The 20,002-nt window shown below is 49.8% G+C and overlaps 1 protein-coding gene across 1 annotated transcript; it reads right to left on the bottom strand.

The window, feature by feature from the left end:
• Nucleotides 1-305: 305 nt before the first annotated feature.
• On the bottom strand, nucleotides 306-14,290 carry ATP6V1G3 (ATPase H+ transporting V1 subunit G3). The gene is made up of 3 exons (XM_054576438.1): nucleotides 14,090-14,290; nucleotides 4,852-4,952; nucleotides 306-490 (listed from the first exon to the last, which is right to left on the bottom strand). Exons 1-3 carry the CDS (start codon nucleotides 14,169-14,171, stop codon nucleotides 317-319), a joined length of 357 nt encoding a protein of 118 aa, XP_054432413.1. The 5' UTR covers nucleotides 14,172-14,290; the 3' UTR covers nucleotides 306-316.
• Between the last annotated feature and the right edge of the window lie 5,712 nt (nucleotides 14,291-20,002).

Raw genomic sequence — 20,002 nt, 5'->3', positions numbered from 1 at the left:
AAAAAAACCCCAAAACTCACACCCACAAAAAGTAGCCGGGCCCATGTTTTTTGTCAAGTGTCAAAAAATATGTTCCTCTGCTTTCTTGATTTCTCCTAAGTTCAATGACAAGGTCATACCTGTCACCAGAAAAGGGGTAACAACTTTGTGTTTGTTTGCTTTGAAATTCAGTGCTAATGTGTGAATTATGTCATATTGGAATCTGCAAATGTCTAGTAAATTTAAGGTTTACCTTCCAAATTTCTTAATACAAACAGGAGGCCACAAGCAAGCAGGCAGCACGCATAGCTCTTTAATCGGACAGTAGGTCACACCTTTAGTCTGTGGCTCTGTAGTTGGTGTGGATTTCTGGTTTCACATCGCAGACCATGTTCAGAACCTGTGTCAGCACACGTTCCGCGCACGTGTTGTAGCTCCTCCTCAGGTCTTTTATCTTCTCTAGAGCCTGCTCTTCAATTCCTTCTGAGATGCTGCTCTGAGAGCCCATCACCTACCGACAGAAAACAGAATACACCGCGCCACACGTCACATCAAACGGTCATGGTTTTACAAGTGAGCAATTTTTTGGCCTATTTCTCTATAATTGTTCTATGGCGTATGCATTAGGTGTTGTTTTTTCCAGACTCTTCTCGCAAAATGGGTAAGATCGTTAGTGTCAGGAGTGGGACGGAATCACTTTCCCAGAAAGGGAGGCTGGCTTGGCCGGTCGCTGCTGCTTCTGAGCGGACCGTCCCACGGTCCGACGGAAATCAGGCTCACGGCCTTCACGCCGTGCTAGGGAGGGTTTTCACCACACTTTCTGTGCATTTATAGTAGGTTCCACTCAGTTTGTGCATCTTCCCTAGTGCTTACCAAACCAGAGGAGTCCCACAGTTTAAGGAACCCCGCAGCATAGGCCTTGGCAATGTTACCCTTTACCAGAGCGAACAGCCCACCTCGGCTGTGCCTCCGTTGTGAATTCAGCCTTCCTTCAACGTGGCTTGTTTATGTGACAGAGTTTTGTGTGTGTGTTGGTTTTTTTCTTCTGTGAGTGTTTAGGGAAGGTACGCACTGCATTTCATGCAAGAGACCACTCGCGCCTGAGACCCCCTCCAGGGTTGCCGGACTCCCCTAAATTCTAGAATCTGCATCATCTCTCTGGTCCTCAATTTGAAATCAAATGCAATAAAGACTATGGGGTTCAAGTTAATTTCTGTTTCTATCTTAGGAAACAAGGGCTCCCCAGGGCAAAGAAAATCATTTCAAGGAGGTATAGCTTCTAAGACATCTGTATAAAAATCATTGCGTTCTTATTTTTGTATGATACACACTACACTAAGTCTTTGTAATCCGGTGTGTGGTTTTTGCCTGCGGAACATCTTCATCGGGCTTAGTGACGTCTCCAGGACTCAGCAGCTGCGGGGGAAGCGGCCCCACGTTTCGGCGGTACAGATCTGGGGCGGCAGGTGCCAGCTGCCGGTGTTCGTCACGGTGGTCATATGCTGTGCTAAGACAACACGGTTGTTTTCTGAAGGTGATTATTGTAAAGACGGTGCTCGGCACAGGAGCTTGGCCCTGGGCGAGTAATCAGCAAGTGTTAGTGGAAACTCTGATTTTTCACTGTGTTGCTTGCACACTTTAATTTTTGTGATCCATTCACACCATCAGAAACACTGGGGCGCCCTTGTAAGTAGCCTGTCGTTTTATGTCCTATTCTGCACAAATAGAATATTATTTCTGAGCCGAGTTGGCGCGCAGTCACGTGTGCACGTGCAGTGCTCCCTGGACACATGCCCGTGCGCGCCACGCAGCGGCCTTCCTGGGGGGGCGTCCCAGGCCCTCGCGGCTGCAGGGGGTGTGGCTTCAGCCACGCGAGAGATTACACGAGTGACCGTAGGCGCCACCAGGCCCCCGCACCGTCTGGCACTCGCCAGGTGCTCAGCGCCTGTTGCTCACACTGAATAGAGTGGGCAGGTCTCCCACATCCCTGAGAACGTATTGCCTGCGCCCGTCGCTCTCGTTGGCAGACGCCCCTGCCTGAATGTTTGGGACACGAAATAAACGAAAGGCTGAGAAGCAGGTGGCAGGTAATGGTACACGTGACCCAAGGGCGCCGGCAAAGGACTTCTCCATGTTAATTTTCAAATCGTCAAATGCGGAGGCTGCTGCGTGTGGCTCTGCACTATCGCGGCTGACCGGTGGCTTTGGGGTGACACTTCCACGTTCAAGAAGTTCCCTTTAAGTTGCTCCAATGTCCCAGTTTACAAGAAAGCAGAGGTTCAGGTCCCACACACTGTTTTGCATCCTCAATATACGGCCGCTTCAGAGAAACCAAGTGCACTCATGGTATAAATTCAGAAAGAAAAATTAAAGATATAAAAAAATCTTCAGTATACCCAAGGGGACCATTTTCAGAGTGCTTAGATTCACGATTCATTTAACTTTTATTGCATCAACGATAGATTTAATTTTCCCACCAGTGTCCAGGGTTCTGTTTAGCTGTGTCCTACCTTCTACATGTTGGGTAGACCTGATAAGCAAGAGATAAGTAAATCTTTGACACAACAATATTTGTTGATGTTCCACATTGGGATATCTGATTCTATTGATGTTTCAGGGGACTTAACAAAACATACAATATCAGGAGCTAAAAAGGAACCAAAAAAGTAAAATCCAGATGCAACCCCATAACAGGCAGAAAGCGGCTTCTTGGGTCCCCTCCTACACCCGCTTGCCCTGGGTCAATGATGGCGAGATTTCAGCGAGCAGCGGGGACCCCAACATGAAGAGGTCAAGGCCGAGGGGAAGGTACGCGCTGATGGCCTGGCAGGGCGCCGACGTGGCCCCGCCTGAGCGCGTGGAGCTTCCTGCGTGAGCTTTTGATCGACTAGCTGTGAGATCGGCTCAGAGCTCTAATGAGGAGAGCGACGAGGAGCTTTAATCATTCTCCCGTGCAGAGAACAAGTATCTTAAACCAGGTTTCCATCTTACGAGATTCTTCTGGAGGCAAACTGTTTCGAGATTTCACAGGACCGCTTTTTAAAACGATGGTCCATTTTGTTATTACTTGAAAAAGAAAGGAAAGGCTGTATCAAAAATCCCGCCCCCCGCCCCCAGGACACTGAAGGTCAACAGCCATCCAGGGTGGCCGCTCCCTCCGGCCCGGCCGCCGCGGCCGTGGCGGGGCCCAGTAGGAAGGTGAGAGCGCCGGAGAAGCGCTTAGCTTTTTCATTCTTCAATGAGTGTTTATCGTGTGTGTACTCTTGACAAACACTCTTCCGATACTGAGGAAAACAGAGAACAAAACAAACCAAGGACCTGCCGTTGGGGGCTTGCAGTCCGGAAGGAAAAATAGAAAATCCACGAAAATCGTAAACCTCTCCTGTACCGAGTAGCGATAAACGCTGTGACTCTGGTGGAGGAGTCGGTGTCTTTTGTAGCGGCCGAAGCGCAGTGAGGCAAGGTGACCGGGAGCAGGAGCCGGTCACTGAACAGAGCTGAGGGGGAGGGGCTGGGCCTAGGAGGACGGGGGTCCACGGAGCAGAGGCGGCCCACGCAAAGGCCCCGTGGTCGCGGCGGGCGCGGGTCTTTTGAGGAAGCCCAGGGAGACGCGTATGGTTAGAACCGAACAAGTGGAGACACAGATGTGCAATGTGTGACAAGCGAGCACAGTAGATATGGTTGCAAACGACCAAAAAGTCTTCTCTTTCTTTACGATTTTCTTTTCCGCTGCCTGGGTTCATTCCGTAAACCTTTCGTGAAAGCATAAGGACATGCTTTTCCCTACACGAGCACGTAAAACATATCGTCAGTTTAGGATAAAAGGCAAATGCATGACGTTTTCAGGGCCAGCGGGTTGGAGAGGGAGACAAGAGCCACACGAGGGTGGCCGGCCTTCGGACCCCTCTTTACAAATATTGGAAAAAAAAGAATTTCTTTTCATTGAGTGGCCCACTTTATTCTAGGAAAGCCTTTTTATTTCAAGAACAGCGCATTGGAAAAAAATTCCCTCCCCTGGCTTCAATGTACCTGTTTCTACGCCTCCCACACCTACTCCCACTAAAATCAAAGTTGTAAACGAAGAGCTTTTTCAAGCCGCCTGAAGTCCATCTTGCAGAGTCAGCCTCCGGAACAGAGCTTCACTGATATCTTTTACTGAAGCCAAAAGAAAATAGCATATAAACTCTAGCTCTGGCACATGAGATTTAATCATTTCTTTTAGTCAACGTTGCAACATGGAAGGAAGATGTCAACTAGGAAAAATTTTATGCACTTATTTTTTTTATTGTAAACTGCAGGTATTTTAAAAATGCTAGTGTAAGGAAAAGCATTTCTTTATAGTCTGAGGAAAAATTTGTTGAATGACCCCAGCCAATTGAAAAGCAAATCATAAGGAAATTTGCAACAATGTGCACTTCGGTAGTTTGTCTATCTTGAATTCACTAAAGGAAATTGGGCCCAACAAACTCATTGTGCACCATGGGAGAACACTTAGTATTGATTCTACTAGTAGACACTAAGAGTCAAAAATATGTTTTCTCAAGTGTTTTTCCTAACAAAACTGTGCTAGTCAATACTTTGTAGTCTGGAATCATGTTTGAAGCAATCTCTTTGATTTTGTATCTGAGGGTATAATCGTTCATACATACTATGCATAAAATAATAACTACTGATCGACACTCCAGATGGCCAATCAAAAATCCTTGAAATGGGAAGTAAAAACTCGTTACAGTTTAAGATTTAGTTTGTTGTTCAGTCTTGACCGGACTATGGCCACTCCAGCCAGCGCAGCTGCTGTATCACAGCCTATTAATATCTGTTCGTGTCTTATGATCTGTGCTGGATAAACCCAGTGCTGACTTTCTTCCTTACCTTAGCTTGTTTCATTCGAAACTCCTTGTCCTTCTGCATCCTGTGCTGGTCGATCTCCACCATCGCCTCCTCCTTAGCTTGCTTTATTCGCTTTGCTTTTCCTGAAAATTAACGGGGGCAGAGACGAGGTGATATTTCCTTTTCATAGACGTGGGATTTCACGCTTGATTTTTAAACACACAAGATGAGGCCAGCATTGTTTTTGATGATTTATTTTTTCTCTTGAACAGCAATATTGAGAAATTCCGTATCTTTTTCCACTGGACCCTTGAGAACCTGGGAGGGACAGTGGCCTCTTGCCTGCTCATGTGTAAATGTAGCGTCTGCCCCGCTGCTGACGGCAGTGAAGGCCAGAGAACAGATTTCCGCTGTCACTTACCCGAAAAGACATTATTTGGTCAAATTTTCTGTCCTGGTTCGCTGCCAGGAACCCTTCAGTCCCCGCCAACTGGATCCTATTTAATGCTGGCGCGGCGCCAACCACCACAGCCACGCTGCTCACACTCTATCAAACCCGCTTACAATTCTTAAAAGCATTTTATTGGGATTTTTTTCTTGCTGTTCCTTGACTCTAGCATGTCTGATTAAGCCCCACAGCACATCAAAGTAGATCTTTTCTTTCTTTCTTTTTTTTTCTCGTAGCTTTCTCTGAGGGGGCTTGAAAGCGGTTGTAAAACCGATTGTTTTTAATGGTTGGGAGTGTAGTTAGGTAGCTCGCTCCTCTTTGATTAAGAGGAAAGGTGTAAGCCCGGGGCCTGCGTAAGGATGCAGATGAAAGTCAGACAAATAAATACTATGTTGCGGGGTCATTAGCTGCGCACAGGACTTTTTTTTTTGGACAACCCGAGGAAGTGGGGGTAGGGTTATAGACTAATATTAATTGCTTCTTGCCCCCCCCCACACCTTCAGGGGGTTAGGTACTAATGCTTTCTGATCATTAAAACTTTAAAGCAACTCTGAACTGTATTAAAAGGCTTTTCCTCTGAATCTATTGTCTCTGTTTCAGTTAAACGCCTTCCTTCTTTGGCCTATTTCACATAGTTCCTCTTCTCTGAGGACGTCTCTTAAGCTTTTGTTTATCACGTTTGTCCAGGGCTGCTCATAGAGTGTAGACTTCCAACTAAATACCTGTTTTCTGGTTGAGTAGCACAAAAGAAAATCTTAACATAAGCCTTCATCTGTCCTACAGGTACATGTTTCCCTATGTCTTTGTTTTTAAGAAACTTTGTAACATCTGTGCGGAGGCAGTTGTGGATTTTCCCTCCCTGCTAGGTGTGAGCTGCTTTGCTAATCGCCGCCTAAGACGTGGACTAATGGCTCAGTGACCAGCGTTCTCCTGATGCTTGAGCTTAAGGCGCATGACCAGACCTTTTTCCTTCTTCTCTAAGGCTCGTTACTGCTTTGCGGGTAGAGGACCCTTTATCCTCTACAACCCCAGCCACTCTGTGGGGACCAAATGAGCACAATTTCCTTCACAGAAGAAACAGATGAAGTGTTGATAGAAAAAACTGTTCCTGACCCCGGGCCCCTTTCTTACCGCGGCTTGTCATTGCATTAGGGACAACGACATATTTAAGACGCCGTAACATTTTCTGAGTAGTAGTGGGTTGTAGCACATGTAACTATTTTATGAAATAAATCACACCAAACATCATTCCTCTCCATGGCCATCCCACGATGTGTTGAAATTTGGTTCCGAAGTCACGACTCCAGCCCATACAAAGAAAAACAAGAACCGCAAGTGCCGCGGCCCCGCCCCGGTGCTCCACGTGGAAGCGGAATGTTAGCTCCATTCCACAGCGACAGGCTCCGAGTGTCTGTGACCGCCCCCCCCCCCCCCCCCGCTTCCTGTCCTGGCACCGGTCGCCTGCTGGGTCTCCTTCAATTAAATAGGAGAGTCCCCGGGACCTCGCTCTGGCCGGCGCTGTCTGGCCGGACTCGGAGCTGCCTCGGCGCGGGCCGCGAGCGCTCCGCGGATAACCCGCAGGGAGGACAGGGCCCCCGCCCACGGACCCGCCGGAGGCAGAGCGAGCGCACACAGTCGCGCAGGCTCATGAGCCTCGGGTTTGCTGCGCTGTCGCCGGCGAGGACCCCCAAGGTCTTGAAATCAGACCTTCCTTCTTAAGCAGGAAGAACAAAAGGGGCACCCCTTCCTCTTTCTCAATACCTTCTGCGTCACACGTAGGGATGGCCCATTGGATCAAAATTTAAATGTGACAATCAAATACATGGCCCCGACGTTCCTACGAGGTCATAAAGCTTCACTGCGCCAAATGTTCTGATTCTTGGTTTCGAATCTGTGCTCGTCTCACGCAGGGTAACTTTACAAACGGCACAAGCAGGTGCCGGGGTGGGGGCGCCCGCGGGGGAGGGGACGGTTCACTCATTCGGGATTCACCAGCATCAGCAGATGCTGCCCGTGGTGCTGGCGCTGGGGACCAAGGAGACAGACCCACGTGGGGCGGGGCCCTGCCGGCGTCTGACATCGACACAGGGCGCTTTGGAAACACGCTCGTGCCGCTACGGCTTCCAAGAAAAAAGTCTCAAAAGACACGGAATTGTGAAAACCACACAAAACCAATGATGCAAGCAATGGAACATGACTCTGTCTTGGTCCCGTGTGTCCTGTGACCGTTAAACATCGCCGCCTTGAGGGGAACTTCTGAAATTCTAGGCCCCCTCTGCACTCCCTCCAGCCCGGGAGCCGGGTGTTAGGGTCACAGGGTGAAGTCGGAAAGACAGATGAAGAGGCCCCGACGCGCAGGGCCGGGGGCCACCGCGGAGCAGAGGGCCATTAGGCTGGACGACTGGACCGATTAGCCAGGAAAACACGGGCGTGGGCGGTCTGCTTCGGATATTAGGAAACAGGCAGAAGGACCCTAAGCTATTTCTGGGGACTCTTGGTACATGGCTCCACCTGAATAAAATCGTTCATTTTTAGACATGTGGCCTGTGACTCCGGTAGACACATCCTACATTCAACACGCCATTGCAGGGCTATGTTCCACAGGATGTTCTGTGAGAGGAAACAAAAAGGAGAGGAAATGTTTGGATTGATTTTTCAGGTGATTTGTGGGGCAAGTGTTAAAAAAAAATCAATTCTGAGCAGGTTAACGCTGAACGCTGTGGGAGGCGAACGGAGGGGCTCCAAGACGGGCTCTCCCTGGTGTCCGCGTGGGGGGCCAAGGGCCGTGAGTCCCGCGACGCCCACATGCCCTCGGAGCCCAGAGAGCCCTACTGGGTGGCTCGGATCACCGCCGTGGTGCTGGCGCCTTTTCCTGCTGGGGACGGTGGGGCCTCATGGGCCATTTCAGACAGATCAAAACTATACACTAGTCTCTGCTAAGCACAGTGGGACAGGAGAAGCTTCGTAACCTTGGGCAAGTTAGGAGGTTCTGAACCCGCGCTTTCCCAGCTACCAAGCAGATTGAATTACTGCAAAGAGTCACTAGATGGATTAGGAAAAAGGTATACGAGGTGCTTGACAAAGAATATTTAGTGATCTGTAGACCTGATTAGGAAAATAGGTCCAGTTGCTGGGGCCTTTGGCTGAGAAACGAGGCCTCGAGTCAAGTGTGAGTTTGGGGAGAAGACCCCAGATTGTCCCCAAAGAAGCCCCTGTCACTCCCCTGAGGGCACCGGCTGCAGGTGTTCGGAAGCTGCGCGGGCCCGTCTGGGGTCCAAGACAAAGGTCCCGGATGGGAGCAGAGATTTGCAGTGTGTCCTCGGGGTTTGTGTCCAGCGACGGGGTGTGGGCTGATACCCAGGGGAGTGAACAGAAGGAGCCGAAAAGGGGACCAAGGCTCCGCCTGGGACGATGCCCACGTTCAGAGGGTGAGAGAGCCGTGGAGACCCCGCGTGGACGCTCCGGGAAGAAGCGGTGTGATCACGGAGGCAGCAGATCACGTGATGCAGCTCCACGCCAAGGACCGCTGGCCCCCCCGGGAAGCCAGGAGAGAGGACGGCACTCGCTCCGAGCCCCCGGAAGGGACAGCGCCGCTGGCGCCCTGCGTTGGGACACCCGGCCCCCGGGGCTGTCAGAGAACCCGTCTCCGTGGTTTGCAGTCCCCAGCTTGTGGCGATTTGTGCCGGGGGCCAGAGGCTCTGCGACAGACGGACAATGTGCCAGGGGAGGCTTGGCGGCAAAGCCAGACCCCGGAGCTTGGAGAAACAGCAGGCGTCCGAAAGGACGCGTCCCCTGACGGAAGTGTGTGCAGAAGAGAGGAAGCTGAAAACACAGGGTCCTTCGGGCCTGTTCGGAGGTTCTGCCTGTTCCTAAGAACCATGTGTATTCTGGCCTAATGCAGACAGGAAAAGAAACCAACAAAGGGCGGCTTTCTCGGTGCCGTTAATAAGACGAGGAAACCGGCCTCGCCCAGGGAACGCTATGCTTCGCTCTCCTCTCGCAGGCGCTGGGAGAGGCCAAAGTCGTCAGGGGAACAAGCCTCCCATGCGGTGCCTGAGTTTGTCGCGGGGTCCCAATGCTGCCCAAACCGGTTTTATTTCATTAATCTGCTTCTTGGGCCTTTGCTTCTCCTTTACATGCCCTTCTCTTATTAAAAAATATCACAAGGTGTTCTCTCTAGCTCCTGGTTGCATATAACCGAACGGCGTTCGTAGATGAAAATGTGGTTATTATTTTAATATGACCCACTCGAAGAAATGAAAAGTCCAATATACTTTCGAGGAGCCTATTAGTCTGTGCGCCATAAAGGAAAGAGGAAGGATTTACAGGCCTACAAAACACTCAGCGCGGGGCCAGGAAGGTCTAATAGAACCACTTCGATTTTATTAGTTTGTTCCAAGTCAGGTCTTCCTGAACCAAAACATCCACTTGGAGAGTGAAGAACTTATTAAGCCAAGGGGCTTGCTTCAATAATTCAGAATATCTGCATATTTGGGAACAAATAGCCAATTAGCTGATTTTAAAAAGTGCATGTGCTTGGCATTGGAGAGGCTGGCAGACGCTCATCTACGTGACTCAAACAGCCCGCGTGTGATCTAAGTGCAAGAGAAAGTAGAGATATTTTCTTAAGTATTCATTTCGCTCTAAAGGCCCTCGTAGAAGACCGCGCTGCAGAGACGACTGGGGGACGTGCCTGTGTTTTCGAGCGCGTCTGTAACACGCCTGCTGGTTCAGTGTGCTCATGATGCAGATTTGACCATGCGTGTTATTCACCATGGCTCTCTGCCTACAGCCCACGATGCAGCTTGTCATTCTGCGCAGAACACAAACGCTATGCCCTGCGGCTGCCAAAGCAGACGGACCGTTTGCTGCGGGAGAGGCTGTGTGCACACGTGGAGGAGAGAAAACGTGGGCTCTTCGTGTGATGTTGTGAGACGCATGGTCGCGCATCTGGGAACGGCGTCAGGGCGGCGCCGAGGAGCTGCTGAGATCTGCAGGGGCTGTAACCGGAAGGGGGCGCGCTCTCCTGCGAGGCATAACCAGCGGTGGGGGGCGGGGGCGGGTCTCGCAGGTTTCAGAGAAACAAGGCTCTTTGTTTCTTTTGCCGATGGGACCTTGAATTTCTGATGGAAGGCGCAGGTCACTACCCCAAACCTGGAAGTGCAGGGGCAGCCGGGACCAAAACTGCTCTGCTGTAAAAATGTCACTTGTCCTGGACCAATGCACCCACTTTTAGGTTTGGGTTAATGAACAACGTTTTAGGCAAAAGGTGTTAACCTGAAGTAAGATCACTGAAAATAATGCTGACCTGCTGTGTTTTCATCTAAATCCAACCAAACAGTAAGACTGCACATAAAATTCTGTGTGTCTTAACTAATAAATATAATTTAATCCATAATCAGTGAATGGAAGCAAATATCTGAGCTATTTTAATAATCTAACCAGAAGCAGTCCAGGTCCCTCCAGTTATAGGAAAAGTTGACTCAACTTGCAGCAGTTGTAAGAAAGAAAGAAAGAAAGAAACTAGATTGTTTTATTCTACTTACAGTAATATATAGGTATGTATTTTGTATATTAAAGAATAACTCTATAGTCTGTACTCTACTATCTTAAGTATAATTTTCCAATCCTTGAAACATCTTGGCTATACTGTCATTTTACAAAAAGAAAAGATTGAAGCTCAGAGATGCTGAATAACTTATACAAAGAACCTTAAAATTTATATGGACACATAAAATGCTTTTTGTACGCTGCGGCCTCCCAGCCCAGCCTCTCAAACCTGTCTGTTACCTGCTCCTCACAGCGCCCCTCCCCCCAGCTGTCTCTCCCAGCAGCCGCTGAGGGTCCCGGGGCTAAGGAGAGGCATGTTCCATTTCCACAGACCACACAGCCTTCTGGGGAGTTCCTGATGCATCAGGTCTCTATCCCGCAAGGCAGAACATAGAACAATTAAAAAAAAAAATTTATACCGTCTACTGTGTTATGTAACAGCTTCACAGAGATCTGAGGCCATCCTCCGTAACGGAATGCATTAATACTTTTCCAGCATTGTGTGTGTGTGTGTGTGTGTGTGTGTGTGTGTGTATAGATGCTACCACCTCATTAATCTTGTATTTTTCTACAATGATTAACCTGTGAATTGCCGTTCTTACTCTCTCCCTCCCTCCCTCCCTCTCGCGCTCTCTCTCCGCCCCTCTGCCCTTCCCTCTCTTCTTTCTTCTTTACATTCAGGAGTCCACCCTAGCAAATACTCCACACAGGTTCCTGAGAGGCTTTGAAACAAATGGATTCAAGAACGAGAAAGTGACCAGAGACCTGCTCAATGGTGTCCCCTGCCATGGTGCCCGGGTTCTCACCGAGTCCCTGCTTGGCCTCCATGAAGCCAGATTTCAAATGAATCTCTTTATGGGAAAGACAAATCAAGTGAAATGCGTGGGTTTATAAAAGTGGCGGCTGCCCAAACCTCTCGGGACAACTTCCCTCCTCTGCCTCGGGCTCGTTGACGCGTTTATTTCACCAGAGAGTTCTTTAAGGGAGCGTCAGGTTAGCTGTGTCTGCCTCAGAGTGGCCGCATTTATTAAATCAAATGAATGAACGAAATTAAAACTAGCGGAATAGGAGAGATGCTTCAAAATACCAGGTATGAAAAAGGAATGCTTACTTTGCCTGAGAATGATTCAAAAGTTCCACGGTGGGGGCGGCCTGTGAAGTTGCCACTCTCGGCTTCCGCTGGCTGATAACTACCTAAGATGGCAGCCTCTGCCCGGCAGCAGCTGGCCTCCAAGCCTACGTTTTCCAAGGCAAAGGGGACAGACTGAAATTCTCTGCGACACTGAGTGCAGAGGTTAGTTGTTTAAAGTCAAAATATTTTCCAAAATGTTTTCTCGGGCTAGGTATTTCTATGACTGATTGAATGTCTGCTTGAATATTCATGAGCAAAGACAGAGTAAGAAGTCCGCAAGGACTTTTAAGTCCCAGGCGGTTACAAGGGATGGTTGTATCCAAATACAACAACAGGCGTTTTCGATCCTGAAGACAGGAAGAGCCTCTGGCTTTTACACTTGTTCTGGAATCGGAGGCTGGGCCTTCCAGGGCGGTTCCCACCTCCAAACAACGTACACGATTCGCAGTACTTTTCTTCTCAAGTGACTTTGAAAAAGAAGGCATATTTGGTCAAAATCACTCGACCCATACGATAATATCGATCGATAATATTGACATTATGCACTCATGGATTACATACGTGGTCACAATGACATAGATTGTCGTTTTGTTTCTTCTACGACGAGGAAGCAAAGGTAACGTTGTGATTGCGTCTTAAAATAAGTGGTTCTGTTCTGGTTGTTTTAAATGTGGTCGAAGACATTTGAATGCACAATAAGGGAGTTTTCTCCCCTGAGTCAACCAGCTGGTGCTGGCCAGCTTTGTTTTCTGTGGAAGTGCCCTGCACCCCGCTGTTTTGCAATCATTTGCATGGTTCCTTGTAGAAAAAGAAGTTGCAAAGTAGGCCCAGTTTGTCTCCATTGTTTTTCTCCTTTTTCTCCTCTCTGAGCAGCACCTCCCGCCCCCCGCCACCCCACAGGCCACCCAAGGGCTCTTTCCTTTTGTTTTCGGCGCCCACGTTGCCGATGCTCAGTGTTTCCTCAAGAAAGGAAAAGGGTCACCCTGAGGCCCCCACCCCATTGGACTAAAGGTGCCTCTGTCCTAACGGATCCTGTCCCCCCACTTGCTGCAACAGCGACATGAGCCACAGCTTAACCCGTGGCCTCTATCTTGCTGGGCCGTGACTCTAAGCAGGAGGGGGAAAGCGGATGTCGGATCTAAGTGGGACTGAGTCATCGGATGAAGCGGGGCAGTGGGAAGAGCACAGGTGTTGGCCCGGGGCCACCTGGATTCCAGTTGCGGATTCGTGACGTAAGATTAATCATAGAAATGGCGCGCATTTCCGGGAGCGCGGTCTTTAAGATCTTGGCTTGGAAGTCAGACCCCATTCAGACCCTGCCCCTACCGTGGACCCTGTGTGTGGACTTGGGCAACCTGCGTAATTTCTCTCAGCGTCCCCTCCCCCTTTTGTAAAAAAGGTTCACAGGAGGATTAAATAAGACAAGCATGGAGCATGGTGCCTGGCACAACATTGTCTATTTTTGTATAAAACTTAAGGCCTTGTGCAAATGAGGGCCTCTCAGTTGCTACATCCATGCAATGGAAATAATAGTAATTCCTGATTTGTATGGTTTTTGTGAAGATCAAAGGAAATAGGAAGGGGGTTGCCGTGTATGGAGAAAGTTCTGCGAGTAAGAACCCAGGTGCGTGACTAAATAAACAGCAAGTGAGAAAATGAGAATCAAATGGGAATATTTTAAAAGCTTGGAAATTCCAGGTCATCCAGAACAGGACGAGCGGGAGCTACGAACCGAGTTACCACACAGAAGCAGGCACGGGGGCCAGCGGCACGTCCTTGACCGGCTCTCTTCCCCTGCCCAGCCAGCAGGCTCAGTCTGGACACCGCCTGCGCCTCCGCCATGTCACATCGCTGTGACACTGAGTCGTGGAGCTTTAGGGAAGTGGCAGGGACAGGGCAAGCCCCCGTCTCTGTGACTTCCACACCCGTGATCATTTCACAGCCCTTCAGGAGGGTCGGAGTTAGGGACCTTTGTCCCTATTACACAACGGGGAGCATGGGACTGGCCACAGTCCTGCAGGAAGAGAGTCCAGACCAGGGTGGGAGCCGGGCCAGCCTGCTGCCGGGGCTCAGGCTCTCCCCACTGTCCTCCCGCCGCCCCGTCCCCTTGGCGACGGGGTCCCCCACAGGCGCACAGGAGGGACACTCACTCTTCTTGGCCTCCTCTAGCTTGTCCTTGGCTCTTTTTTCTGCCTGAAGAAGCTGGTGGATCCCCTGGGACTGGCTGGTCATGTTGGTGCCCTTCACGTCAAGTGGCTTCTGTGAACTCTGGGAAGGGACAGCTCTGTTTATCCTTATGGAACCCACGACGCACCTCAGTTTGTGGTGTCAACAGTGAGTTCTGCACACAGCTGTGTGTTCCCAAATGGCCTGGTAGACCAGAGAGCCGGGCCCCAAGGAGAGCCCAAGGGTGGAATCCAGACAAACAAGTTAAGTCCATGCAAGGGAGCCAAGAGTCTATCATTTTTGGCAACGTCAGTTCTTCTATAGGATATAAGGGTACTTTCCTGAAGGGCAGAGTCTACTTATTAACTATGATGAAGAATCACCCCTCTTCTTTCAAGAAATAGCGACCTGCTCCCTGAACACTGATCTTTTCTTTTAAGTCACAAGATTTTCCTTTGTTCTTAGTCTGTGTAGTTCTAGTCTTAGAGCTTTCTCTTTGTTTCTAGTAATTCAGTTATTACTTGGGACAAATTGGTTCACCATTTGCCAGGAAGGAGATTTCCTGGCTTTGTGCGCAGGGAGGGGCTGGGGAGTGTCTCCTTCCTCCCGAGAGCTCAGGGGGTAGGCATGAGCCAGCTCGGGCGTGGCCTGGCTCTCCAAGTGCGCGGTAGACTCGGCCCCGGCCCCGAGGAGGCTTGAGTGTGGCGACCGAATCAGCAGAAACGGAACTCGTAACTGTGGGCTGCGAGGATAAACTAGAATCATCTGAACACACGCTTGGTATTACTCAGTGCTTGCCTTAGGTGCCGTTGGAAGATGATACCGAGCAGGCCATCCTACTCAATCTGGTTTGATTCCGTAGTGAGAGGTCAAATAATGACGTGGGTCATCTTGAAGAATTATCAAACATTATTCATATGTGTCAAAAATTTTTATTTGCAATGAAAAGCTAATCTTTTGACTTATGGCCAAGACATTGCTTTCCCTGAAATGATCTGCAGATTGGATTTTCATGCATTGTTCTTTCCTATACTACACCTTGTTGCCTCACCCTAGAGAAACTAGCTTCAGTTTCTCTAAATCAGTGTGCGGGTTTAAAGATAATTCTAAAGCAGCCCGAGAGCTATGCTTTTAAAGGCTTTAATGATAATTTCCCCTAATTGTTTAGAGCTGTCTTATTGTCCACACCCATATAACATTGTATGCACACAACCTTTAGCAAATATTTCTAAAAGGAACAGCCTTTTTTCTCCCCCAAAAAACATTTTTTTCTATCTTTTCTCATTACCATTGAATCAGTTGATAAAATTTAATTTTTATTACATCATTACAGTAATTGGTACAGCTGGAGCAGACAGATACAGCTCTTGGTAAATACACATTTTAACTTGTAAGAAGAGCAGACGTGAAGGTGAACTGGAGAGAGGTCCTTCAAGCTCAAGTGCAGCCTGTCTTAGGCCTTGGTTCGTACTTTCTCACTGAGTCAGAGGACAGCACCCGTGCTCTCTGGACGGTTCAGTGGAGATCGGTGGGAAACACTTGCTTCACCCTCCTGCCAGCAGTACTTAGGGAACCCCTCCTGCATGCGTTCGCCTGAACGAGGCTCCACCGTGCACCAGAGCGGGAGCCCGGGGAGCGGGTCGCCGGAGGGGACCGGGGTGGGAGGGCCTCTGCGGCAGGCTGTCGGTTACGAGCAGGGGGATATCGGCTGGCCGCTGCCAGGTGTCTGCGACTTGCTGTGAACTTATCAGCGGCAGGACATTTTGACCCTGTTTTCTTTGAGATCTCCCACTTGCTTTTTAATACGAAAACAGAGGATTAAATAAATCAAGGTAAATCTCTAGATTTATTTAACTGAAGAGATTTTCCTACCATCTAGAAATGAAACCCAACAATAGAGTCTTCTTCACTGGAATGGCATACATCATTTTTGGTTTCTGTTTTGATGGTGTTAATGTCGATAATTTTTGTGTCAACATGTAAGAAAAATAATCAGCTGATTCTAATACTTATATAGTGTTGTCATGATTACTTATTATAATTTCCAGTGATAAATTAAATATTCACTTATACAGTTTGATGAAAATTCCGAGGAGTACAAGGGATTTGGTTTGTCAGATGAGGTAGAGGAGTGGTCCTATTATAGTAACTGTAAAAAAGGAAGTGTTGGAATCAGTGTAGTGTGTATTTAGGTCCCTGCTCTTTGAGTTTCTTTTCTAAATACTTTCATATTTCCTTTTCATGACTGCAAAATCCTCCCGAAAAGTTACTAAAAGTGACAAATCTTAAAAACAAAATCGGTGCTTTTCAGAAAAGATCCAAGTGTTGAATGCCAAGAGATTATACAGAAGCGCCTCTGATTTTTGCTGGTACTTAACTTGAACAAAATGTAACGTTGGCTGTTTTGAATAGCTATAATTATCAATTCAGCCTGGGCTCAGGGCATACTTTTTTGGTTTCTCTTTTTTGAAGTTTCGTTTCTCCTCAGACTTCCTCTTCTCATTCATTCCGTCATCACCTCTGCTTGGTGCTGATCACCCTCCGGTTCTTCCTCTTTTGCCCGAAGGAGCGGGCTCAGCCCTGGAATCTGCACGACAATGACTAGGACAGCAGGTCATGGCTTCCTGGAGACCTGGCGCTTCTAGGTGTTTTGAAGCGCCGACCACGACTCTTCCCTGCTTTGTTGTCTGCGTCCCTCGGTGCAGGGAAATGGCCCCCTGGGGCCTGCCTCTCCTCCTCGGCATTTCTCCGCCCCTCTCTCCATCCAGCCGGTCACCATGGCATCCCTTTTCTCTCCAATGCCAGGAGCCTTCCTCCTTCTGCCTGGACAATGGCCGCCTGTCCAAAGGCTGGGGCTTCCCCCCCCCCCCCCCCCCGCCCCCCCGGTCCGCCTGGGCCCACCACCCGTCCGCCGTGTGCTCGCCGGCAGGTCGGGCCGCCCGAGCCCGCGCCCTCCTTCACTCAGGCGTTGTGAGCGCTTAGAGCGTCAGGATGGCGCTGCGTTCTCTGGAGCAGGGCTTTGCACAGAGGGGGCACCAAACATTTTTAAAAAATTACGACGACACTTTCAGATGAAGTATACAGCAAAGAGCTCCGCTTGCTGTGAGACGCTTCAGTGGGGATTCCGCTGGATCTCCCCCCGTCGTTTGGGGGAGCAGGGCTTCGTGCATCCAAGGAGCAAGCGTGTATTTAGCGCAACCATCGTGAAGAAAAGGTAATGAAGGCGAAATGTTTTCACTGAAGACGGTCGTCGCTCCAGGCTGAGAGAAAACAGTCCTGGCTCTGGCGACGTTGTGCAGGATTGTTTCCCAGGCGGTTGTTTTTGTTGTCTGCTCCCAGGATGAGATTCGGCGGACCTTTCGCCTTCCATTTTCGTTTTCCTGAAGAATGTCGCATCGTCCTCCTGTCTTTTGTTCGGTGCCTGTAAAACCTGACACTCAGTTACACATTCGGCACAGTGTCCCGGAGACCCGCGCTGTGGCCGCCGGTGACCACCGGGCAAGGCTTCCCGCCCCTGCCTTCCACGCGGGGTCGCAGAGGGCTCCCTGTGATAGAGGGGGGCGCGTGGGGACCGCGGGCGCAGGTCCAAACGGCGAAGGGACACTGGGCTGGGCGAGTGAGAACAGGTGCCCTTTGGACGGCAGCATTTCCTCACTCCTTCCCGTAGTGACAGAACGCTGCCACTGGAGACCTCCATTCTGTGTTTCCTCCTCAGCATTTAACTGCTTCCCCCCAGCTGGGGAAGATGCGGTTGCCTCTTGGGACGGACTCTGCAGAAAGCCTGGGTAGTTCTAGCCTGAGGAAGTTGTCCTGAGGTCCTTGTGTGATTGCTCGGTCCCCTCTCCTCCCTGTTCTGTGACATCTTGGTACAGTAGGTTCCCCTCAGTTACGTATGTGGGTGTTCATTCAAAAGGATGGAAGACAAGTCCTCAGCGCCCCCATGCCCTGAGAGGCCGCCTGTCCACTCTGTCACCCTGGCCGAGCCGCCGGAGGGCTCCCGCCCCCCACCTGGGAGGACACCAACATCCTTGATTTTCCTGCTCCCCGTCTCGCTGCTCCTGCCCACCCACCTTCGGGTTCCTTCCCACTTTCCTTCTGTGTGAATTGTGGAGTGGCCCAGGATCCAGCCTTCGGGCCACTTCCCATTTGTATCTGCGGTCACTTCCTGGGTGTTTCCGGCCACGTTAGGATGGAGGGTGACTTAGCACGGGGGCCCAAAGCCCGTGAGTCTGGGGCCAAACGCCTGTCACTGACGGGTTGGGTGACCTTGGACAGGCTGTTTAACCTCATCTGTAAGATGCCGCGGATGGAATGGTGCCTGAGTCATGAGTATTCATGCAGATTAAATTGGATCGCGTGTGAAAAACACATGTCATGGAGTGAATGCTCCGTAAATGCTGGCGAGTACTGTCAGCCTTTGGGCAAAGCAGAGATCATTCCCCAAAATAGCGTGGGACCCACTTAACATTCACACACACCAGGAAGTGCAGCGGATTCTTCTAGTTCCCCTCTGAGCTATGTGGGCTCTTCCTCCTGTTTCAACACCATGGACTCTGGGCTCATTTGTTCGATGTTTGTTCTGCAGAAGAACATTCCAGTGACCGTGTTCCCGTTAAACACCCTGTGTGTTCGCATTGACCAGGAGACTGAGTCATCGGCACTTCATGCAGCCCGGGAGGAAAACCTCCCGAAGCGGCAGCTTAGCTGCAAGCTCGGAGTCATGCTGAGCGTTCAGGCCCGTGACCTCTCTCACTGGGCAAACCCGCCATATCACCCGTGCGGGGCCGCTTGCTGGGAAAGAGCCGTGTTTCTTGAGGGTTTGATCAGGGACTCATTGTTGCGGGCCGTCACGGTGTCATGGGGCCCATGTGGGACTGGGGTTTGCCCTGCCCCTTTTTCTAGCTGTGTGGTCTCCGGAGTGTTGCTTTCCTTGGCTGAGTCTCTGTTGATTCTTCTTTAAATGGTTAGGCAGTTAACCCTCGAACAACGCAGGGGTTAGGGGCGCTGACCCTCGCTTAGTCAAAATTCTGCATATAACTTTCGACTCCCCAAACACTCAACTCCTGAGAGCTTACTGTTGACAGAAGCCTACAGTCCATTCATACCTATTTTGTGTGTCCCATGTATCGTATACATATGCGTGCAAGAAATAAGCTAGAGAAAATAAAGTGCTATTAAGAAGATCATAAGAAAAAAATGCAGTTACAGTGTTTGTTGGCATAAATCCACTTATAAGTGGGCCCATGAATTCAAACTGTGTTGTTCCGAGGTCCTCTGAAGTTACTGCCACCTTCGTCTGTTGCAGTTACAGCATCGGAGGCAAGAACGGAAAGATGCCTTTCATAATGATGGTCACGTATGATGTTCCTAATAATTAACAGTAGTTACTAGCGCCAGCTGTTGGCATGGGGACGGCGGAGGAAAGAACTGTGGCCACACTAAGTCATTGTGCCAGTCACCCCGGGGTCCGCGTGCAGCTTGCGGGCATTCACGCATGAAAACCTTTAGAAGCTCTGTGCAGTGTGGGTCCCTTGGATTTGCTTGTTTAAAACAAATCGTGTGCATGAATTCCATGCATCCTCAAGTCTGAGAACCACTGACACAGACCGAAAAGAACAAAAGGAAGTGGAGCCAGGGCGTTCCAGTGTGTCTGGCTCTCGGGACACCGATGGTCAGCGGAGGTGGGGGACCGCGGGGCGTGCCCCGGTCCCCTGGGACGTTCGCTGCCTTCTGTTTTCCTTCCACTGTGCAGGCACACCAGAGGCCGTCGGATTTGCTTGGTTCTGTGAAGATGCAGGGAGCAGCAAGTCGCCCAGAGTTTGATTTTCTATTTGATTTAGGTTTTGAGAATTTCTTTTTTTGAATTGATTGAGGTGACATGGGTGACACAATTATAC

The sequence above is a fragment of the Pteronotus mesoamericanus genome, unplaced genomic scaffold, assembly GCF_021234165.1.
Source record: "Pteronotus mesoamericanus isolate MK-2021 breed Mesoamerican mustached bat unplaced genomic scaffold, CSHL_Meso_final contig_347, whole genome shotgun sequence".
NCBI classification, from domain to species: domain Eukaryota; kingdom Metazoa; phylum Chordata; class Mammalia; order Chiroptera; family Mormoopidae; genus Pteronotus; species Pteronotus mesoamericanus.
This window is presented reverse-complemented; position numbering and strand designations above follow the sequence as displayed.